Source organism: Rana temporaria, chromosome 12, assembly GCF_905171775.1.
Source record: "Rana temporaria chromosome 12, aRanTem1.1, whole genome shotgun sequence".
In the NCBI taxonomy this organism is placed as follows: Eukaryota; Metazoa; Chordata; class Amphibia; order Anura; family Ranidae; genus Rana; species Rana temporaria.
This window is the reverse complement of record NC_053500.1, coordinates 45,740,042-45,763,059: the sequence shown is the minus strand read 5'-3', so window position 1 is coordinate 45,763,059 and position 23,018 is coordinate 45,740,042. Positions and strand designations below refer to the sequence as shown.

General features: G+C 46.7%; 1 protein-coding gene across 2 annotated transcripts in view; it reads right to left on the bottom strand.

Annotated features, from left to right (window-relative positions):
- MED24 (mediator complex subunit 24) overlaps positions 1-23,018 on the bottom strand; it is a 128,281-nt gene that overhangs the window by 98,533 nt on the left and 6,730 nt on the right. For both annotated transcript variants that reach the window (XM_040331357.1, XM_040331356.1), the window contains exons 3-4: positions 13,141-13,223; positions 8,794-8,832 (exon numbers count right to left, since the gene is read on the bottom strand). In XM_040331357.1, the coding sequence (XP_040187291.1) occupies positions 8,794-8,832; positions 13,141-13,223 (122 nt within the window). The remainder of the gene's footprint in view (positions 1-8,793; positions 8,833-13,140; positions 13,224-23,018) is intronic.

Here is a 23,018-nt window from a genome sequence, read left to right as displayed (position 1 = left end):
CGAGGATCTCTAGGATGGCCCTCAAAATTTCCACTCACCTGCTCACATTTAACGAGTGGAAATTAGCCTAGGGCGAGTATAGAGTCGCATCGGAGGCGGGAAGGGCAGGGGTCGCTGGCAGGCAGGGTTGGAAGGGAGCCGATTCTCCTCCCAGCGAAGCCAAGAAACTGTGGTGCAGGAAGAAAACCGGATCACACAGAGAGGGGAACTTCTTCTCTGGCTAAACCTGTATCTTATATCCCGGCCGCTGGCAAACAAAGTCCTGCCTCCTGGACCGGCTCCTATAATAGACAGCACACTGGTCCAATGCTGGGAAATTGAAGTAGTGCGACGTCTATTATAGGAGCCGGTCCAGGAGGCAGGACCTTGTTTGACAGCGGCCGGCGTTTCAGATACAATCTGTGTCACAGTAGCAGATCCGCTCTCTGATCCAGACAGCTCTCCCCCCTGTGATTCCCATGCAGATAGGCTGCCGTAATGGGCACCGGCGAGGCTGCGTTAATGGGCACCGCCGAGGCTGCCTTAATGCGCACCGGCGAGGCTGCCTTAATGCGCACCGGCGAGGCTGCCTTAATGCGCACCGACGAGGCTGCGTTAATGGGCACCGACGAGGCTGCGTTAATGGGCACCGGCGAGGCTGCGTTAATGGGCACCGGCGAGGCTGCGTTAATGGGTACCGGCAAGGCTGCGTTAATGGGCACCGGCAAGGCTGCGTTAATGGGCACCGGCGAGGCCACACTGATAAAGAAGTTGTTGTTTTTATTTTTGTAACTTAATTCTGCATAAAACATTTAACAATTTAATTTCATGAGATAATTTAGGAGGGTGCGTTGAGGTGGAATTAGGGGCGAGGCAGGGTAGAGGTTGGGTGGGGCAACTGGTGGTGAGTAACTCTTAAGGCCTGGCTAGTTGCTCAGGACTTGAAATTTTGAGCCCTGCTGTAGGATAAATCAGAGAGATCTTGGGTTTCCCCAGGAGGCTGGGGGCATTGCAGGGGCTAGAAGGCACTCTGGCGGGCTATACAGCAGGCTGGGGGACACTGTGGGAGGCTGGGGTTGGGGGCAGTGTGAAGGTCAAGGGCTCTCTCAGGGGGCCCAAGAGCAGTGTGGAGGGTTGTGAGACACTGTGGTAGGTTCGATCTGCAATTGGCTGGATGCCCAGGAGGAAGGGAGCCCATGCCCCAGCAGCAGACCATGGCCTGAACTACTGTTCTATAGAGAAGTCACCTCGCTAAAATGCTCTCGATACCAAAACCATGTGTATAGAAAGGGAAACGCTCCATCTAGTGGGCAATTTATGAACTTTAGTTAGTTAGAACTCACATTAAAGCAGGGTTCCACTGTTTTGTATGTTTATTAAAAGTCAGCAGCTACAAAGAGTATAGCTGCTGACTTTTAATAAACTGACACTTACCTGTCTCGCGGTCCAGTGATGGGGCCGCCTGAAGCCTCGCTCCTCTCCCCCTCCTCTCCGTGGCGCTGTCATTGCTACTGTGGGCACCCAGCTGTGATAGCTTGCGGCTTCACAGCCCGTTGCGCACTGCACATGCGTGAGTCACGTTGTGCTCTGCTTATAGCTAGGCAATCTTCTGGGACCTGTGACGTCCCAGAAGATTGCAGAGGGAGGGGCCGCATAGGTGGCCAAGTGACGGAAGGAAGTGGGACAGGAAGTACCTGTCAAAACCAGGTACACATTTCCCCCTCCTCCCAAAAAAAATGACATGCCAAATGTGGCATGTAAGGGGATGAGGAGCGCTTAGAGCGGAAGTTCCACTTTTGGGCAGAATGCCGCTTTAAGTACATATCCGTTCTTGTCCCGCTAAAGATTGAAAATCATGGCCGATGGAGGTGCTCACAGGGCTGAAGCACCCACAAGCTGACATCACTTTTGCCCTATACCCACAGGGGTCCGAGAAACTCTCCTCCAGCCCTGTGAGCACCTCCAGTGGCCATGATTTTCAATCATCCGTGGGACCGGGACACTGGAAAGTAAGTTCTAACATTTTTAATAAACTGCCCACTAGATGGTGCTATCCCCTTTCTACACACACAGGAGCAGTGGGGAAAAAAATCACATGCAATTCGGACAGGATTTGCGTTGCATTCCTGTTCAAATCGCATGCGATTCTTTGCAGCTCGATTTGCGCTCATTTATTTTGTATTGGCGCAAATGGCACAGCAAAGTATCGGTACTCCGTATCGGCGAGTACTTGACAAAAAGTATCAATACTCGATTTTAATAACAAAAAAACTGGTATTGGTGCAACCCTAAAAAAAAAACACTATTCTTTAACTGAAAACTTATTTAAACATATTCTACAACAAAACTGTGGTCTCAGAGCACCAGGTGACCATAAAAAATGTGACCTTTAGATACGACACTATCAGCCTGAAGTTTGCATGTTCACCCTGTGCCTGCTTGGGTTTCCTCTGGGTACTCTGGTTTCCTCCCACACTCCAAAGACATGCTGGTAGGGTAATTGGGTCCTAAATTGGCCCTATTATGTGTATGTATGAATGCGAGTCAAACCAAAATACACACACTTCATTTTTCAAGCTGAATAAAAAACAAATTGTCAGCTCCAGTTGGAGTCGCTGTACTAACCATGCAAGATTAAATCAGCGCTTTCCCCCACCGAGCTGCACACTCCAATCAGTGCTTTCTGCCATTGGCCGAGAGAGCTGATCAGAAGTCAGGCTGAATGTTGTAAAAAAAAAACATTTTTATTTTTTTTTAACTGCCAAATGTCTCTCGACATTCTGCCTGTGTGTAAAGGGCTTTAGGGACCTTAGATCGTAAGTTCCTTGAGGGCAGAAACTGATGCTAATGTACAATATACACTTTATTACCAAAAGTATTGGGACACCTGCTTTTACACGCACATGAACTTTAATGACATCTCTTAGTCCGTAGGGTTCAATATTGAGTTGGCCCACCCTTTGCACCTATAACAACTTCAACACTTCTGGGAAGGCCGTCCACAAGGTTTAGGAGTGTGTCTATGGGAATGTTAGACCATTCTTCCAGAAGCGCATTTGTGAGGTCATGTCTTTATGGACTTTGCTTTGTGCACTGGTGAGCAGTCATGTTGGAACAAGAAGGGGCCATCCCCAAACTGTTCCCACAAAGTTGGGAGCATGAAATTGTCCAACATGTCTTAATATGCCGATGCCTTAAAGCTGTTGTAAAGGAAAACAATATTTTTTTTTTTAAATGACAATTACATACATGTTATACTTGCCTCTACTGTGCAGCTCGAGTGGCCCCGATCCATGTCTTCTGGGGTCCCTTGGCGGCTGTCTCTGGTCAAGAACTCCACACATTCATGCAAGCTCCCTTGCACAGTGTGGAGTCCTTGCGGGCGCGCTCCTGTGATACAGCAAGCTGCCATAGCCGCTCACTGTATCACTCGGCCCCGCCCCCTCAGCGCGCTGCGTCATTCGATGTGATTGACAGCAGCGCCAGCCAGTGGCTGCACTGCTTTCAATCCATCCACTCTAGCCAATCAACGGCCAGGCTGAGCGGCGAAGAGGATGTCGGGGCTGAGCTCGGGACTTTCGAGGGGTCAAGTAAGTATAATGGTGGGCCGGAGGGGGGGGGGGGGGCGGTATAAGTTTTTTTTACCTTAATGCATAGAATGCAAGGTGAAAAAAGTTTTTCCTTTACAACCCCTTTAAGAGTTCCCTTCACTGGAACTAAGGGACCAGCCAAGCCCAACACCTAAAAAACAACCTCACACCATGACCCCCCTTCCCCCAAAATGATTTGGACCGGTGCACAAAGCAAGGTCTATAAAGACATGGATTAGCGAGTTTGTGGAGGAGTAACTTGACTGGCCTGCACAGAGTTCTGATCTCAACCCAAAAGAACACCTTTGGGATGAATTAGAACGGAGACTGGCAGCCAGGCCTTCTCGTCCCACATCAGTGTCTGACCTCACAAATGCACTTCTGAAAAAACAATCAAACATTCCCATAGACACTCCTAAACCTTGTGGTCAGCCTTCCCAGAACTGTTGAAGCTGTTATAGGTGCAAAGGGTGGGCCAACTCAATATTGAACCCTACGGACTAGGACTGAGATGTCATTAAAGTTCATGTGCATGTAAAGGCAGGCGTCTAGGGCTGCAACTAACAATTTATTTCATAATCGATTAGTTGGCTGATTATTGTTTCGATTAATAACCTTAAAACAAAAAGTAACTTTGCTGCGATTTGCATTTTTTTTTTTGGGGCCAATTTGTTGTTGGGTAGATAAAAAAAAAACACAAATTGTCGCAAAAACGTATTACATGCTTTTCTGCAGCTTCTCCATTGAAGTATATTGAACCAAAAAAACAAAATAGCACAGGTGTACATCACAAAAAGTCCTTGCACTTTCCAAATACGCAGCAGCTGAAAAAATCATGGATGTGAACGTGTCCCATAGGAAACAATGTAAATTAACTGTAGTGTGTTTCTTCAAAAAGCACCTAAAACACAGAGGTGTGACCCGGTCTGAGATGTTTAGTAACATAATGGGGTAAAAAAAAAAAAAAAAAAAAAAGAGCAAATAATCACTACTGTAAGGCCGCATTCACACCTGAGCGTAGAGTTTTCGGTTGTTTTTTCCGGCGTTTTGTCGCACGTATTCGCGCGTTTGCATACAGCGTTGTCCGACGTTTTTGAACTTCGTCGTTTTTTATTTTGGCCAATAGGAAAAATGATCATCACTTGTTGCTATGTTTGTAGATTTTTTTTATCATCTTCCTGGGCGAATGTTCTATTTCACAGAACAGATTAAAGCGACAAAATGCCTGTAGAAACGCTCGTTGTCGCGCTAGACGCTTGAATCGAGCGTTTCCATTAGTTTCTATGGGAATACAAACGCTCAAAAACGCCGAAATCAGCCCGATTCGCGCGGAGTGAACCACCTCCATTGAGGATAATGGATTTTTTCCCCTCTAGCGTTTTGGAGCTTCAGGCAACAAAACGCTCAGGTGTGAATGCAGCCTAAGGGGTTAATTTTTTACTGTGGTACAGTGAAAGTAATATTTACAGTAGCGATTTGCTCTTTTTGTACTATAAAGGGATAGATAGATAGATAGCTATATATATATATATATATATATATATATATATATAGCTATCTATCTATCTATTTTTTTTTTTAACCCCATTATGTTACTGGCCGATTAATCGATTAGTTGTTTCGGCCCTACAGGCGTCCAAATACTTTTGGTAATATAGGGCCAGATTCTCAAAGGCGTTACGACGGCGCAACACCATTTGCGCCGTCGTAAGTCCTAATCTGGCCCAGGGTATCTATGCGACTGATTCTTAGAATCAGTTACGCATAGATACCCATTAGATCTGACAGGCGTAAGGCTCTTACGCTGTCAGATCTTAAATGCAATTTTTTTTCCCGCCGCTAGGTGTCGCATCGTCGTTTTCCCCGTCGTCTATGCAAATTAGCTAGTTACGCGAGATGCGCGGACGACGCAGTGATTTTACGACATTTCCGTAAGCGTAAACTTGCCCCTGCTATAAAGAGGGGTCCGTCGTATGCCATGTTAAGTATGGCATTGGGTCAGCGTCGGCTTTTTCCGTCGTTTTCGTAAGTCGTTCGCGAATACGACTTTACGTCAATGACGCTCACGTCGGCGTCATTGACGTTTTCCGTCGTGAGCTGGAGCATGCGCACTGGGCTATTTTTTCGCCCGGCGCATGCGCAGTTCGATCGGCACGGGGGCGCGCTTAATTTAAATACAAGCCGCCCCCTTTGAATTACGCGGTCTTACGCCGGGCCAATTGCAATACGCCGACGCAAATTACGGAGCAAGTGCTTGGAGAATACGGCACTTGCTGCGGCGTAGTGTAAATGACTTACGCTTCGCTGCCGCAGATTCTACAAGAATCTGGCCCATAGTGTATATGTAAAGCGCTCTGTAATATGACAGCACTATACAAGTACCTGTTATAAATAAAAAATAAATATGGGGTGGCCCGATGCACTACAGCCGCGCAGCAGGTGGGCAGCCTAACCTGTATTGTGTTTTACATACATTTTCAGTTTTGCACGGAAAAGATCTGCGTTCGTCTTAACATGCGCTATTCCTCAAAATGCCTTTATGACATTTCCTTACAATGCCTGACCCGCGTCCCTTGTACACATCACAATAAACAATCTGCTTCTACAAATAGCTTGTTTCTCCGCCAAACCCCGCATAACCTTCCCATGATGCGAGCGAGCTGAAATTCCACTTCCATACATCTCCTTCTTCTTTCTAAGCAGAATTCTCTCCCTAATGTAAATATTTGCACTTCTCAACTAGGATCCTGACTTTTTTTTTCCGCTCCGGGGGCGATGTGACCAGAACGCGATATTATGTACACATGAATGTATACATAAAAATGTAAACACGCAGTCCTCATATGCCTCCGACAATCCAATGTGTCTTTATGAAAAGGGAAAAACAGGCCGGCTCTGTAATTCCTGCTAAATGACATCTATACTTAATTTCATCTCCAATCTCGTCTGGTTTACATGAAATGGAAAAACATTGAGTCCAAACAGAAACCAGTTATGATATTTATTCCACTGAGACTATTTTTAGTTAACACCGAGCACAGCATACTGTACAGAGGTTACACAGATCCTTAGGCGTCTTATGGAGAAGGGCCAGCCGTCTATGCCTCGCTCATTTGGATTGTATGGCCATCACAGATCACACACTTAACTGACATTTTTGACACTTTTTTGGGAACCAGTGACATTTATTACAGTAATCAGTACTAAAAATATACACGGTTATTGTAATAATGACACTGGCAGGAAAGGGGTTAACATTAGGGGCGATCCCCTCCTCTACCCAACCCACCCCATTTTTCATTTTCTAAATATGTTCCTGTAAGCTAGTGCATTGTTGGTTCACTTACCTTTTCCTTCCATTTCCGTTCTAAAGGTTATTTTTTTTCTTTGTCTGAATTTCTCACTTCTTGTTCCTCCTCAGTAAGCTTTCCCCCATCATCTGAGCCGTTGTGGCTGGGGGTTAGTCAGCGTGCTCGCCCCTCCCTTGGGACTACATACCTGCGGGGAGACGCCACAACAGTGTCTCCCCGCAGAATGTAAGTCCAAGGGAGGGGGCGAGCACACTGACTAACCCCCAGCCAGAACGGCTTGGATGATGGGGGAAAGCTTACTGAGAAGGAACAGGAAGTGAGAAATTCAGACAAAGAAAAAAAAAACATTAGCTTAACCACTTGCCGCGCCACGTGATCAGCCATGTCCAATCACGGCTGATCACGATGTAAACAAGAAGAGCCGGTGATCAGCTTTTCCTCACTCGGGTCTGCGAGTAGAGGAGAGCCGATCGGCTGCTCCTCTGACAGGGGGGGGGGGGGTTGTGCTGATCGATTATCAGCGCAGCCCCCCCGAGGATGCCCACGCTAGACTACCAGGGATGCCCACCACCAGGTATGCCACCCTAGACCACCAGGGATGCCAATCAGTGCCCACAATGGATGCCAATCAGTGCCCACAATGGGAATCACAGATTGGCAGGCATTATTGTTTGGCACTGATCGGCATCCATCAGTACAATATATTACAGTACATCCGTGCCACCTATCAGTGCCCTATGCATGCCCATCCGTGCCGCCTATTAGTGCCCATCCGTGCCGCCCATCAGTGCCCATCCGTGCCGCCCATCAGTGCCCATCCGTGCCCATCCCTGCCGCCCATCAGTGCCCATCCCTGCCGCCCATCAGTGCCCATCCCTGCCGCCCATCAGTGCCCATCCCTGCCGCCCATCAGTGCCCATCCCTGCCGCCCATCAGTGCTGCATATTAGTGCCCATCAGTGTCGCCTTATCAGTGCCCATCAGTGAAGGAGAAAACGTACTTATTTTACAAAGTTTTGTAACGAAAAAAAAAAAAAAAAGCATTTGTTTTTCAAAATATTCGGTCTTTTTTAGCAGAAATAAAAATCCCAGAGGTGATCAAATACCACCAAACGAAAGCTCTATTTGTGGGAACAAAATGATAAAAATTTGTTTGGGTACAGTGTAGAACGACCGCGCAATTGTCATTCAAAGTGCAACAGCGCTGAAAGCTGAAAATTGGTCTGGGCAGAAAGCTGTATAAGTGCCCAGTATGGAAGTGGTTAAAGGAAACCTATTTAGAAAATAAAAAACAAACCTTTACAACCCCTTTTAAAGCGGGAGTTAACCCGAAAAACATTTTTTAACCTTAGATTGAGGCTCGTTTTGTGAAGGGGAATCGGATGTTTTTTTTTAAAATCGAAGCAGTACTTACCGTTTTAGAGATAGATCTTCTCCGCCGCTTCCGGGTATGGGCTGCGGGACTGGGCGTTCCCATTTGATTGACAGGCTTCCGACGGTCGCATATATCGCGTCACGAGTAGCCGAAACAAGCCGAACGTCGGTGCGGCTCTATACGGCGCCTGCGCACCGACGTTCGGCTACTTTCGGAAAATCGTGACGCGATGTATGCGACCGTCGGAAGCCTGTCAATCAAATAGGAACGCCCAGTCCCGCAGCCCATACCCGGAAGCGGCGGAGAAGATGCATCTCTAGAAATGTGGTTTGAAAAAACTTTTAATATTAACATTGCTATGCGCTCCTCAATATTTCTAATCAAAGGTTTATTTCCAAAGGTGTAGACATAGGAGGAGTCCGACCTGGTCACACAAATATCAGATTCATTACACAGAAATTCACCTTTGAAACATCACATTTTTCAAAAGTTGACCTGAAAACAATAAGAACACCATATAAAAAAAAAGAGAATCTTACCTTGCTGATGGCAGTCAGGACAGTAGCATAAGATACCATCTGCAAAAGAAAATCGCTCATCTTAGTCTCTACAGATTAACAAGGATCAAAAAGACATAAGAATACTCAAAGTGAATCTAACCAGGCCATAGCACCAGGAGGACATTCATTCTCGAAGTTCACAACAAAAGATCTGAAGTCATCCAAGTCTCAGCAGCTCAGCATACTCTGCTCCCCCTCTCAGCTGTGACTCGGTAGCCTTCCATTCCAGCTTTCTACTCTCTAATTACCTGGTGCCCAACCTGCGAACCTTCGGTATATGATGTGCAATACTCAGACCTTAGCAGCCTGTAATGAGAACACTGATTATTAGGGCAGGGGTAGGCAACCTTAGAGAGATGGAGATTTACTTGAACAACACTGATGAAGTCAAAGATCACCGGGCACAGTGTCCAGAATGTGATGCAAGAAAGCCATGTGCAGGGATCAGGAGTGCGTCGCCCTCAGAATGCAAGGATCAAGAGAGCGTCGCGCACAGAATGCAGGGATCGGGACCGCGTCGCGCACAGAATGCAGGGACCGGGAGCGCGTCGCGCACAGAATGCAGGGACCGGGAGCGCGTCGCGCACAGAATGCAGGGACCGGGAGCGCGTCGCGCACAGAATGCAGGGACCGGGAGCGCGTCGCGCACAGAATGCAGGGACCGGGAGCGCGTCGCCCTCAGAATGCAGGGACCGGGAGCGCGTCGCCCTCAGAATGCAGGGACCGGGAGCGCGTCGCCCTCAGAATGCAGGGACCGGGAGCGCGTCGCCCTCAGAATGCAGGGATCAGGAGTGCGTCGCCCTCAGAATGCAGGGATCAGGAGTGCGTCGCCCACAGAATGCAGGGTTTAGAAGTGCGTTGTGCACAGAATGCAGGGATCAGGAGTGCGTGGCGCACAGAATGCAGGGACCAGGAGCGCGTCGCCCTCAGAATGCAGGGACCAGGAGCGCGTCGCCCTCAGAATGCAGGGACCAGGAGCGCGTCGCCCTCAGAATGCAGGGACCAGGAGCGCGTCGCCCTCAGAATGCAGGGACCAGGAGCGTGTCGCGCACAGAATGCAGGGACCGGGAGCGCGTCGCCCTCAGAATGCAGGGACCAGGAGCGCGTCGCCCTCAGAATGCAGGGATCAGGAGTGCGTCGCCCTCAGAATGCAGGGATCAGGAGTGCGTCGCCCACAGAATGCAGGGTTTAGAAGTGCGTTGTGCACAGAATGCAGGGATCAGGAGTGCGTGGCGCACAGAATGCAGGGATCAGGAGTGCGTGGCGCACAGAATGCAGGGATCAGGAGTGCGTCGCGCACAGAATGCAGGGATCAGGAGTGCAGTATGTTCAGAATGCAGGGATTGGGGGTGATGTGCGGGGTGATAGAGGACACTGCTATGGGGGTTGCCCTACCCCCTTCACATCGACCCCCCCCCCCACACACACACACACACACACACACACACACACACACACACACACACACACACACACACACACACACACACACACACACACACTAGTGTCCTCTTCCCTCCCATAGCATCCTACCTGTGCACACAGGAGACAGAGAAGCAGCAGTTCTGTACAGGGGGTGAGGAGCAGGAGCTGGCAGTGACTTTTAATATTAAAAAAAACTGTTGATTGTTTGCTTAGGACCTAGCAACCAATCACCTGCGGGTTAACTTGAAAAGTTAACTTGGCCAGCTTTTCCCCCGCCCTCCATCCTGGGCTGCGCTGGCTCTCACTCTCCACAGCGCCGGAGGAGGCTGAGGGCGGATAGAGAGGGAGAGAGAATAAACGAAGGCACGGCGGATGAGGCTGAAGGCAGAAAGAGAAGCACTAGCAGTAGAGGGGTCGGCGGCGCAGACCCGTTACTGGTCTACCTGTTGCCGACTCTGGGATTAGGGTATTATTAGGCATCTCTACTAGCCTCATGTAATATGTTCCCAGTGTCCTATTGCAGTTATCCCCAGCCAAAAATGTAGCATGTCAACACTGTCTGACCCTCATCTCCTTTATTAGGTCTGCAGTTTCTGACAGTCCTCTCAAGCATTTATATTGAACATTATGTGCGGCCCTTTGGTGATGTCAGGGGCCGCATTTGAGGCCCCACCTTTAGCTCATAAGTTGACAACCTTTGCTCTATGGTAAACCCATAGCAGCAGCTCAGGAAAGGGGTGAGATGAGATGCCAAGGGAACAACTTGGATGGCTTCAGTGCTATTGCTGTGAACCCTAAAGATTAAAACCCAGAGTGCCAGCAGCTACAGTGTATACAGTATCGATCAAAGACGAATACGGCTGGTGGCTCGGGTCTCCCGGTGGGACGGGAGGCCCAGAAAGTGTGGCGGAAAGGTGCTCCTTTAAGATAACAGCCGAGCGGCTTTTCGCAGCATCTGTTAACACTAAAAAGCCAACCGCTGGCTCTATAAATCTGTATCGGGGTGATGCCTGAGGCTGCTGCAGGCATCTCCCCGGTTTAACCCCTTCAAGCCATGAATGCAAATTTGCGTATGGTCGACACGAAGAGGTTACGCTTTCTTGAAAAGTGGTGATCTATATTTTGAGTTCTGCCTGTCTGCTGGTCATCTCTTTCCACAACTTCCTGGATTGCTCTGTGGTTTACTTTCAATTTCTAAAGACTAGATATCCTATGGTACCAAGTATCTGCATATCCAGTGATTAGGGGTAGATGATTGGTCCTGGAAGCAATCTATGTCCAGGGCCAATCTGTTCTTAGCCGCAGATAACCAATGGATGTACAGATACAGATGCGAAAAGCCGGGGCTCCAATAAGCCTATTATTGCGTTGTAATGGCTTCCTGACCACAGCAGGTCGCAACCAACTGTGAGTCGAGCTGCAGAAATCTGCTAATGGCCTAAATGAGGCCTATGACTTATCTCCAAGGTAACAGCATTCAGTGCTGAATATATTCCGCTGATTGCTACAGTTTCCACTCAAGTGGATTCCCTTGCTATCTCCACTAACAAACCTTCCCACTTGGAGCTCCCATGTTTTGTTAGCATCTGTCGGATGGCTGGATCACACCCAAACAGCCATCTACCCTCCAGTGTGTAATTACCACCTTTGAGACCTGTGCTGAAAGACATATATCAGGGATATGCAATTAGCGGACCTCTAGCTGTTGCAAAACTACAAGTCCCATCATGCCTCTGACTGTTATGCTTGTGGCTGTCAGAGTCTTGCTATGCCTCATGGGAATTGTAGTTCTGCAACAGCTGGAGGTCCGCTAATTGCATATCCCTGACATATATGATAGTGTCAGATGTTTGCATCACCTGGGCAGAAAGAAAGGTTCTTTATGCAGAACCATAAACCCACAGCCGATCCAGAGGAAGGCAACCTCGGCCCTCCAGCTGTGGTGAAACTACAAATCCCATCATGCCTCTGCCTAAGGCCCCTTTCACATGCGGCGAAATCTGTCCAAGTGGATCCGCCTGCTCAGCGGGGGATCGCTCTGCTTAACCCCCCTAAGCAGGCGGATGACAGGTCCGTGTCCGCTCTACTATGCAGAGTGGATACAGAACACGGTTTCCTATGGGGCAGTCGGATGGAAATACACAGCATGCCCATTTCAATCAGATTGTCATCTGGTCCGTTTTAAGCAGACCAGATTGGATGATGGTGCATGACAATGGGTGGTCGGATTGAGTCTGTCTGAAAAACGAACAGGGAGACCCGATCGGTCCACTCAAGTGAAAGACGCCAAAGGCTAATAACATGAGCCTGTAAAAACATTCAACAGAAACGATCAAATGAGTTTTAGAAGAAAAACTTGTTTACATCAACATTTAAACAAATTATTCTTAAAGCGGGAGTTCACCCGAAATTTTTTTTTTAACATTAGATTGATGCTCATTTTGTCAAGGGGAATCGGGTAGTTTTTTTAAATCGAAGCAGTACTTACTGTTTTAGAGAGCGATCTTCTCCGCCGCTTCCGGGTATGGTCTTCGGGATTTGGCGTTCCTATTTTATTGACCGGCTTCCGACGGTCGCATACATCGTGTCACGAGTAGCCGAAACAAGCCGAACGTCGGTGCGGCTCTATACGGTGCGCATCGACGTTCGGCTACTTTCGGAAAATCGTGACGCAATGTATGCAACCGTCGGAAGCATGTCAATCAAATAGGAACGCCCAGTCCCGCAGCCCATACCCGGAAGCGGCGGAGAAGATCGCTCTCTAAAACGGTAAGTACTGCTTCTATTTAAAAAAAAAATACCCGATTCCCCTTGACAAAATGAGCATCTAATGTTAAAAATTAAGTTTTCGGGTGAACCTCCACTTTAAACTGGTCAATAAGACTATATTATATCACATACCTGAGAGTTGATCGCATATTTGAGGTAAGACAATATTAGAGGGTTGGGTGCTGGTCCAATCATGGCCTGGTCCAAAAGTGCTTCTGCAGAAGAATAACATTTAAATAAAAATTACAGAACCTTGAAAAAAGTTTCTACCACTGAGCAGGAATGTCCAACAGTTCATAAAATGTAACTTTAGGAATCATACTTACATCGGTCCGATGCTGCGTCTGTCCCCTGGCGCCTCTACACTGAGGACCAAGCGATGGAACACCAATCGCTTGGTTTTCAGAGCTCACCAAGCAGAGAGCTGTAGACTGTCATAGGAGCGCTGGGCTGTGGAGGGAGGGCAGCTCAGGCTCTCAGCGGTTCACTCAGAGGCTGAGCCAGGTGTCAGTCCAGGCACCTGGCGGAGCCATACTTTATTGTCGCGATGACGCCGTGCCTGGACCGATTCAGCAGAGAGTGTATACAGCCCTCCCAATACACCCCAGCCCATTGCAATGAATGGGCAGCGATTTGGAAGTGCCGCAACACAGATGGTTTTAACCCTTCTTCGGCCGCTAGCTGGGGTTAAAAGTGCCCCATTTAGCAGCCGAAAAGCGCAGATTTGGCGCTAAAGCACAGACGGCCCCAGTGTGAAGGGGGTCTAAAGCCTCGTACACAGGATCGGACTTTCCAGGGGGAATTGTGTGATGGCAGGATGTTGTCAGATAATCTAACCATTTGTATGCTCCATTGGAGAATTGTTGTCGGATTTCCCATTAAATGTTGGAAAGCATGCTTTAAAATTTGTAGTTGTATCTAAATCTAACACTCCCCATCCCCCATATTTAAGAATGTTACTGTCCAAATGTGCACCCTGTGCTCATTCATCCAGAGTGGGGGCACTCTAATACAGGCAAAGGTGTGTCACTGACCAGATCACCAGGTAAGAAAAAAAAAAGAAACATTAATGCAGTCACCACAGCCAATGATCGGTAAGCTGCAATATATTACATTTTTGATTTTGGGTTGAATACCACTTTAACCACTTAAGGACCCATTCACGCCGATATACGTCGGCAGAATGGCACGGCTGGGTACAAGCACGTACCTGTACGTGTCTCTTTAAGGCCCGGCCGTGGGGCCGCCGGCGCGCACGCGACCCGGTCCGAAGCTCCGTGACCGCACCCACGGGACCCCATCGCCGCCGGTGTCCCGCGATCGGTCACCGGAGCTGAAAAACGGGGAGAGGTGTGTGTAAACACACCTTCCCCATTCTTCATTGTGGCAATGTCAGTGATCATCTGTTCCCTGATATAGGGAAAGACGATTACTGACGTCACACGTCTAGCCCTGCCCCCCTACAGTTAGAAACACAAGCTGGGGGTATCCAGTTCCCAGGAGCAAAGAGAAGAGACATCTAAGTAAAAGAGGGGATCAAGGAAGAAGTAAACAGAAATATAAAAAGGGAAGGGAAGGGAGGGGGGGCAGGACACAAGGAGCCTATCCCTACTCCCTGACCATGGACCGCAGCCTGGGATTAAGGCAGCGTCCTGCTAAGAGCTTGGATGGCCAAATGTCTATCCATAGGCTTGTGAAAAAAGCAGTGTTTTCAAGCCTTTACGGAAGGCCATCAAGGAGGAGGATGCTCGGAGCTGATGAGGGAGCTGGTTCCAAAGAGAATTCCCCAGTGTTTGGAGCCGGCGGCCAGCCTTTGAAGCTAAGCGACTAGGTTGAATAATCGCCAACAGGGCGTCAGTTGAACGAAGCTCTCTTCAGTGCCCCCTAGTGGTTAACTCCTTCACAGCAATTGTCATTTTCACAGTAATCTGCATTTTTATAGCACTTTTCGTTGTGAAAATGACAATGGTCCCAAAAATGTGTCAAAATTGTCCGATGTGTCCGCCATAATGTCGCAGTCACAGAAAAAAAAAACGCTGATCGCCGCCATTAATAGTAAAAATAATAAAAATGCCATAAAACTATCCCCTATTTTGTAAACACTATACATTTTGCGCAAACCAATCAATAAGCGCTTATTGCGATTTTTTTTTACCAAAAATAGGTAGAAAAATACGTATCGGCCTAAACTGAGGAAAAATAAATGTTTTTTTTTAATCTTTTTTGGGGATATTTATTATAGCAAAAAGTATTGCATTTTTTTCAAAATTTACGCTGTTTTTGTTTATAGCACAAAAAATAAAAACCGCAGAGGTGATCAAACACAACCAAAAGAAAGCTCTATTTGTGGGGAAAAAAGGACGCAAATTCAATTTCGGAGCCACGTCGCACGACCGCGCAATTGTCAGTTAAATACCGCGGTAAATACGGTAACCGCCGTTCTTTTGAATGGCACAAATGCGGTGACGTCATCGACTATGACGAGCATACGCTCGTCACATTCGATGCCGTCACCGCCATCTTGCTATACCCTACCTATGCCTTGGAAGCTACCGAGCATGCGTCAAAGTCATTTCGAGCATGCGCGGGTTTCCACGGCGACAGGTAAGTATACAGAAGCTCTGGTTTCTCGGCAGGAAAACACTGCCGAGAATCACGACGAGAAAATAGAGAGCAGGTTCTCTATTTTTCTCGTCTAGATTTTGGGCAGTTTTCTTGACGAGAAACCTCAAAGCCTCGTACACACGCACGGTTTACTTGGTAAGAAAGCTCTGCCAGCAGTTTTCTTGCCGAGAAAACCGTGCGCGTGTACGAGGCTTGAGGCTTACAGTACCTGTAGGTGCTTGAAAAAACCCCTAAAAATACACGGTTTAGGAGATATTTACTATAATCACAGGTGCCGCTGTCTACGACGCATGCACCGTAAACAAGCAGCGCAGGCGCACTGTAGTGTGCTGTTCCTCACTGAGGCCGTGCCGTCACTGCCGGCTCCCGCGCACATGCGCAGGAGTGACGTCATCGCTGCTCCGGCCAATCAGAGCGCCGTAGCCGCGATATGCGGAAGTAAACCCCCGGGGCAAGAAGTCGCCTTCCCGGTGTTGGAAGAGAACGGCGGCGGGGGCTTCGATCGAAAGTGAGTATTACATAATGAGCTAGTATGCCATGCATACTAGCTCATTATGCCTTTGTCTTGCAGGTGGGGTTTTTTTTTTTTCCTGGGTTTACTTCCTCTTTAAAGTGGTTTTAAAGGTCCAAGGTTTTCTACCTTCATGCATTCAATGCATAAAGGTAAAACAAAACTTCTGTGTGCAGCCCCCCTAATACTTACCTAAGGCCCCATATTGATCCAGCAATGTGCATGAGAGCTGTGGCTCTCCCAGGTCTCTTCCTCCTCACTGGCTGAGATAGTAGTGGGAGTCAATGCTCCAGTTGCTATCAATCACAGCCTGTGAGCCAATGAGGAGAGAGCAGGTGCAGGGCCAAGCTGTGCTCCGTGTGTGAATGGACACAGCGGGCAGTACAGCCGGGCTGGAGTGTAAGAGTGAGAAGTAGCACAAGAAAGCCTATCAACTCGTGTGCTGGCAAGAAGAATGCTGACAGGAGGAGTAGGCAGAGCGATGAGCTTCCCACTGTGCTGCTTCTCCTTTCGCTGTCCCATCCCAGGACAACCTGGGCTCAGAGGAAACCAGTTGAAAATGCTGGCCATCAGACTGAGGCCATCTAGTGTCAGAAAAAAAAGTGCTTCAGGTGAAATTTCTGGATTGAAGGTGAATATTGCAGCAAAACCTGGTTTTCCTATTTTGGCTTTCAAAGTTTTTAAAAAATGTTGTCTGGAGTTCTGCTTTAAATGTTCTTGTTGATGTGGAAGAGATTTCCCATACAGCATATCCCTCTCCTGCCCCAATGAGGATACAGACCGCAATACAAATTTATTATTTTGGGAAAAAAAAAGTTTTAAAAGTTAGTTTTAAGCACAAGCCTGACATGACATTTTATATGTATATTTCCCAGTTAAATATAACCGCAATCCTTTTCCCACATTCCCTGGCTGCCACAATCTGACTACTACTGCCAAGGATGCACTCAGTTTAGTGATTTATTTTAAATCGGCAGCAGGGACAGTACTTATATTAAAGCAAAGTTTACCTTTAGTAACATGTTACTTCCGTTTTCAGGGATTTGCAAAAAAAAAAAAAACATAAAATATAAAAAAGGTCAAACCTAAAACACTTTAAATTTGTATGCAAATAGGCAGGCCCTTGCACTACATAGTTGATGGTAAATCTAAAGGAAATTGAATAAGAACATTGTATAATACAGGGATCTAATAAAGAAAAATTATTCAGCACTGGAATGTAAATATAAACTAAAAAATGCGAGCCAGCACTAAGGTAAATTCAAATAAAACACCTCACATTGACATAAAATAATAATAGTGCAGCGCAAAGCAAACAATTTTAAACTATACATACAGAAAATGAAAACATATGATATATAATTAAAAATTATATAATAGAGTCCATATAAAGTGCTCAAGTGCAAAAAGATGATCCAAATCGGAATATAATGGTGCAAATCCAAAGGGTGATATCCAGAAGGAACCTCCACCAAATAGCAGGAATGGCCTCTCACCTTACAACTTCGACCTGCAATAGGTCACAAAGCATAATCAGAGAACCACCTGTTCTCAGAGGACAGCAAGCAATGCAGCAGTAGAACCACGATATCAGTCAGACTCAGGATCAGGACATGGCAATCAGGGCATAAAAAACAAAGGAGAGGAAATCTAGTGCTCTCTGAAGCCAAAATACATTTATTTAAGAATAAAAAACGAATACACTCACTGTATAGGCACTCTCAAGCGAGTGCAGCGAAACAGCATAAAACATCCATAAGAGCATGGGTTTCAATCTAGGTCGGCGATCGCGGGTGACGTCACACGTGGCCCCTTCCCCTCGTACGACGTTACGTCCCTATGGACGGGACTTCATCAGCGTGGGGTGAAGAAAGGCAGCATGCAAACGTCCCGCTGTCTAGGTATAAGAAGCCTGTGGCTGCCATGACACGCCCACTAGTAATTCAAGCCCTCCCATCAATCCTAATTAGACAACAAAGACTGTCACCAAAGGAAGGCAAAAACTGCACCATGATGGAAAAAAGTGACAGATTCGATCATAATGGGAAAAAGGAAACACATTCGATCGGAATACTATCAAAGGGCAGACTCCTAAATACCAAAAGTTATATATATGCAAAAGGCAAAAAAGACCCCTTTAAAAAGAAATCTTACATAAAAAATATAAATGACGTCAGCCGCGATCGCACACCCAAATTACATAAAATACATTAAAAACACATATGTAAATCCTTATATAATAATGTATTTTATGTAATTTGGGTGTGCGATCGCGGCTGACGTCATTTATATTTTTTATGTAAGATTTCTTTTTAAAGGGGTCTTTTTTGCCTTTGAGGATTTCTATCCTTATTGCATATATATAACTTTTGGTATTTAGGAGTCTGCCCTTTGATAGTATTCCGATAGAATGCGTTTCCTTTTTCCCCATTATGATCGAATCTGTCACTTTTTTCCATCATGGTGCAGTTTTTGCCTTCCTTTGCTGACAGTCTTTGTTGTCTAATTAGGATTGATGGGAGGGCTTGAATTACTAGTGGGCGTGTCATGGCAGCCACAGGCTTCTTATACCTAGACAGCGGGACGTTTGCATGCTGCCTTTCTTCCCCCCACGCTGATGAAGTCCCGTCCATAGGGACGTAACGTCGTACGAGGGGAAGGGGCCACGTGTGACGTCACCCGCGATCGCCGACCTAGATTGAAACCCATGCTCTTATGGATGTTTTATGCTGTTTCGCTGCACTCGCTTGAGAGTGCCTATACAGTGAGTGTATTCGTTTTTTATTCTTAAATAAATGTATTTTGGCTTCAGAGAGCACTAGATTTCCTCTCCTTTGTTTTTTATGCCCTGATTGCCATGTCCTGATCCTGAGTCTGACTGATATCGTGGTTCTACTGCTGCATTGCTTGCTGTCCTCTGAGAACAGGTGGTTCTCTGATTATGCTTTGTGACCTATTGCAGGTCGAAGTTGTAAGGTGAGAGGCCATTCCTGCTATTTGGTGGAGGTTCCTTCTGGATATCACCCTTTGGATTTTTGCACTATTATATTCCGATTTGGATCATCTTTTTGCACTTGAGCACTTTATATGGACTCTATTATATAGCTTTTAACTATATATCATATGTTTTAATTTTCTGTATGTATAGTTTAAAATTGTTTGCTTTGCGCTGCAATAATACAGGGATCGACAAATTTTAGGTGCCAGGTCGCCATGGGGACAAGAAATTGCATCCTGGCGCCCCTGCTTACTAGTGGTGCAACGGATCACAGTTGATCCGTGATCCGAACAGGTCACCCCCTTCAGGTCGGCACACACTGTGATCCGGAGCTCCTCTCTGTTTACACCCACAGGAGGAGGAGGAGCCCGCACTCGTGGGACAGACCGCTGGGAGTCATACTACTGGGGGTGTCTGTCTGTACTACCTGGGGGGTGTCTTCCCTGGGGGGGGAAGGGGGGTCTGTACTACCTGGGGGGAGGGGGGTCTGTCTGTACTACCTGGGGGGAGGGGGGTCTGTCTGTACTACCTGGGGGGAGGGGGGGTCTGTCTGTACTACCTGGGGGGAGGGGGGGTCTGTCTGTACTACCTGGGGGAGGGGGGGTCTGTCTGTACTACCTGGGGGAGGGGGGGTCTGTCTGTACTACCTGGGGGGAGGGGGGTCTGTCTGTACTACCTGGGGGGAGGGGGGTCTATCTGTACTACCTGGGGGAGGGGGGGTCTGTCTGTACTATGAAGACACCCCCCAGGTAGTACAGACAGACACCCCCAGTAGTATGACTCCCAGCGGTCTGTCCCACGAGTGCGGGCTCCTGCTCCTCCAGAGAGGAGAGCCGCCACCGCCCCCGGGTGTACCAAGATGGTTGCGCCTCCGGAGCTAGGCTGAAGTCGCGGACTTTCCTAATGTTATGGCCGCGGCTCCGGAGCTAGGCCGAAGTTGCGCCCTTTCCTAATGTTATGGCCGCGGCTCCAGAGCTAAGCCACTTCCTGACGAGACAGCCACCGCCGAGTGTACCAAGATCGCCGCCGCTCCGGAGTTAGGCTGAAGATGGGGACTTTCCTATAGCCGCACAGGAAAATTGCGGGTCATCCAGCCTGGAGGGGGGGTGAATCGAGATCGCGATTTTCTTACGATTAATCGTGCAGCTCTAGTTGACATACATGATTAGCCGTCATTGGACACAGCTGAGCACATGGTAAAGGGCCGCTGTGATTGGCACTTTACCCTGATCTGTGATCAACTCACTCGCGATCACAGAGCGGGGTGCGTGGGAAGTGCGATCATGGGAGGACGTCAATAGACGCCCTCCCGCCAAAGGAAGATTGCGCTGTAGCCATCATTCAGCAATAGTACCAGCAGGAGGGGGTTAAAAAGAAACGGTCACTGGAAAAATATTTTGTCCCCAACGTGATGAAAAAGTAAGAGAAGAAAAAAATTATAATTGCAAAAAATTTAAATTACACCTAAGCACATAACCCCCCCCCCCCCCAAAAAAAATTGAGGCCCCAACATATACGCATGTGCAGATGTAAATGTACGTGTCAAGGCGCCTACGCATGAAAACAGTTTGTGATATACAGGTTACACATCGCTGCGCACACTGGAATGAGAGCAAAAATTCTAGCACCAGACCCTTTCGTAATCCTAAACTGATGACCTATAGGGACTTTCAAAGGGTCGCCTATGGAAATATAGGGTACTGAAGTTTGTCGCCATTTCACAGGCATACGCAAATTTAAGGTTTGACATGTTGGGTATCCATTTACAACCTTGGCTTTTATATTTTACCAACCGTTTTTGCGCCCCGTAGAATTAGCTTTAATGTGTTTTTTTTACTGCAATTTCCTAGACCCCTGCGGCAATATTGTGCGACATAAAAAATTGGAACTACCACTATTTTCTCTAGGATGTTTGCTTTACTGGCAATGTATAATGTTTTGGGGGTTTTATGCAATCTCCAGGACTAAAAGTATTTTTTAAACAGGTGTGCAAAAAACAAAAAAAAAAAAACCACAAAAATTACTGGCAGCGAAAGGGTTAAAGGAGACGTTCACCTTCGGGAACGTGTTACATGTTCTACCCCTAAGTTTTGTTGGTAAAAAAAACTGGCTCCTAACTTTTTTTTAGCCGTCTCCTAGATGCAAAGCAAATGTGTCAAGCCCTGAAACAGTGTCTTGAAAGAGTATTTCATAGGTTGGTCTTTTTTCAACCTCACCCACTATATGTAACTATGTAACCCTTGAAATTTCACACATTTTGTCATATTACAACCAAAAACGTAAATGTATTTTATTGGGATTTTATGTGATAGACCAACACAAAGTGGCACATAATTGTGAAGTGGAAGGAAAATTATAAAAGTTTTTCAAAATTTTTCACAAATAAATATGTGAAAAGTGTGATGTGCATTTATATTCAGCCCCTTTTACTCTGATACCTCTAACTAAAATCTCATGGAACCAATTGCCTTGAGAAGTCACCTATTTAGTAAATAGAGTCCACCTGTGTGTAATTTAATCTCAGTATAAATACAGCTGTTCTGTGCAGGGCTGTGGAGTCGGTAGATAAATGTTCCGACTCCTCAGTTTTATGTACTTCCGACTCCTCTGTATTAATATGCAAATGTATTTTATACATTCCTTGAGGGAAAGAAACGCAACCTACCACAGGACTACTGGCTGGGAAGCCAACAGTCTACTGTATTGCACAGTTTAAGCAAAAGACACACACAATTAAAACAATCAAGTGGCTGGATAGTAGCAGCAGGCATAAACATCAGGAACAGGATCTTTACCAGTTCAAAAATACAAACCACATTATTTGGTTGTTTTAGAACAAAAACAAAGCTTATCTATAATGAACCAAAAACAAAATCTGTAAAACCTAGAAATGGTTTATATTAATCTTGAAATGTAGTTATAGGCTTAGCAAATGCAAATCAATTCAATGTAGAGTTCTAAGGAAGAGAATTGCCTCTGCCAGATCCTCTTTCATAGAGGCTCTTAAGTCAGACTGAGCCTAGGTTCACACTGCTGTGAATTCAAAATCGCGGTAAAATGTGCGATTTTACCGCGCTTTCGCGGCTGTGATTTTGCCGCGATTTCGGCCACAATTTAATGTAAATCGCGGCCCGAAATCGCAAAAAGTAGTACAGGAACTACTTTTTGAAATCGCAGATGCGGCGTCGCACTGATTAGGACAGTGCCATTGCCGACAATTGCCGCCGATTTGAGATGCGATTTGACATGTCAAATCGCATCTCAAATCGTTCCAAATCGTACCCAGTGTGAACCAGGGCTTTATTATTTTTAGGGCTGAAAATAATCTTTCGACACTGACTTGGGTGGGTGGCATTGCAGTAACTATTCTGGCCACATCACTAACGATCTCTGGATAAACAAGGATGGCTTCTTCAACAGTAAGTTTTGATGAGCGATCATACTTTTCAACTTCTTTTAGTGCTTTATAAAACTCCTGTTGGAATTTTTTTATTTGGACACTTACTGGTTCTCTAACATGCGTTCCCTGTAAAAGCAGAACACAACACTATGGAAAGTATAAGTATTGCAGCTCCTAATTGTGCGTTGCGTGCCATATAGTGAAGCACATGAAAAGCATGCTTCTTCACGGTCACTTAACGTTTTCGTTTTGCGGTTACGTGAGGCACTGCATGCATTGGTCTTTATTCTTACAGTAGAGAAGTCATTAATTATAACTTTTTGTGAATTGGAACATTTAAACTTGCTTTTTTTTTTTTTTTATTCCAATCTAAATTTAGTAGGAGTCGGAGTCGGGAGTCGGTGCATTGTTTGCCGACTCCGACTCCAGGTACCCAAAATTTCCCCCGACTCCGACTCCTCGACTCCGACTCCACA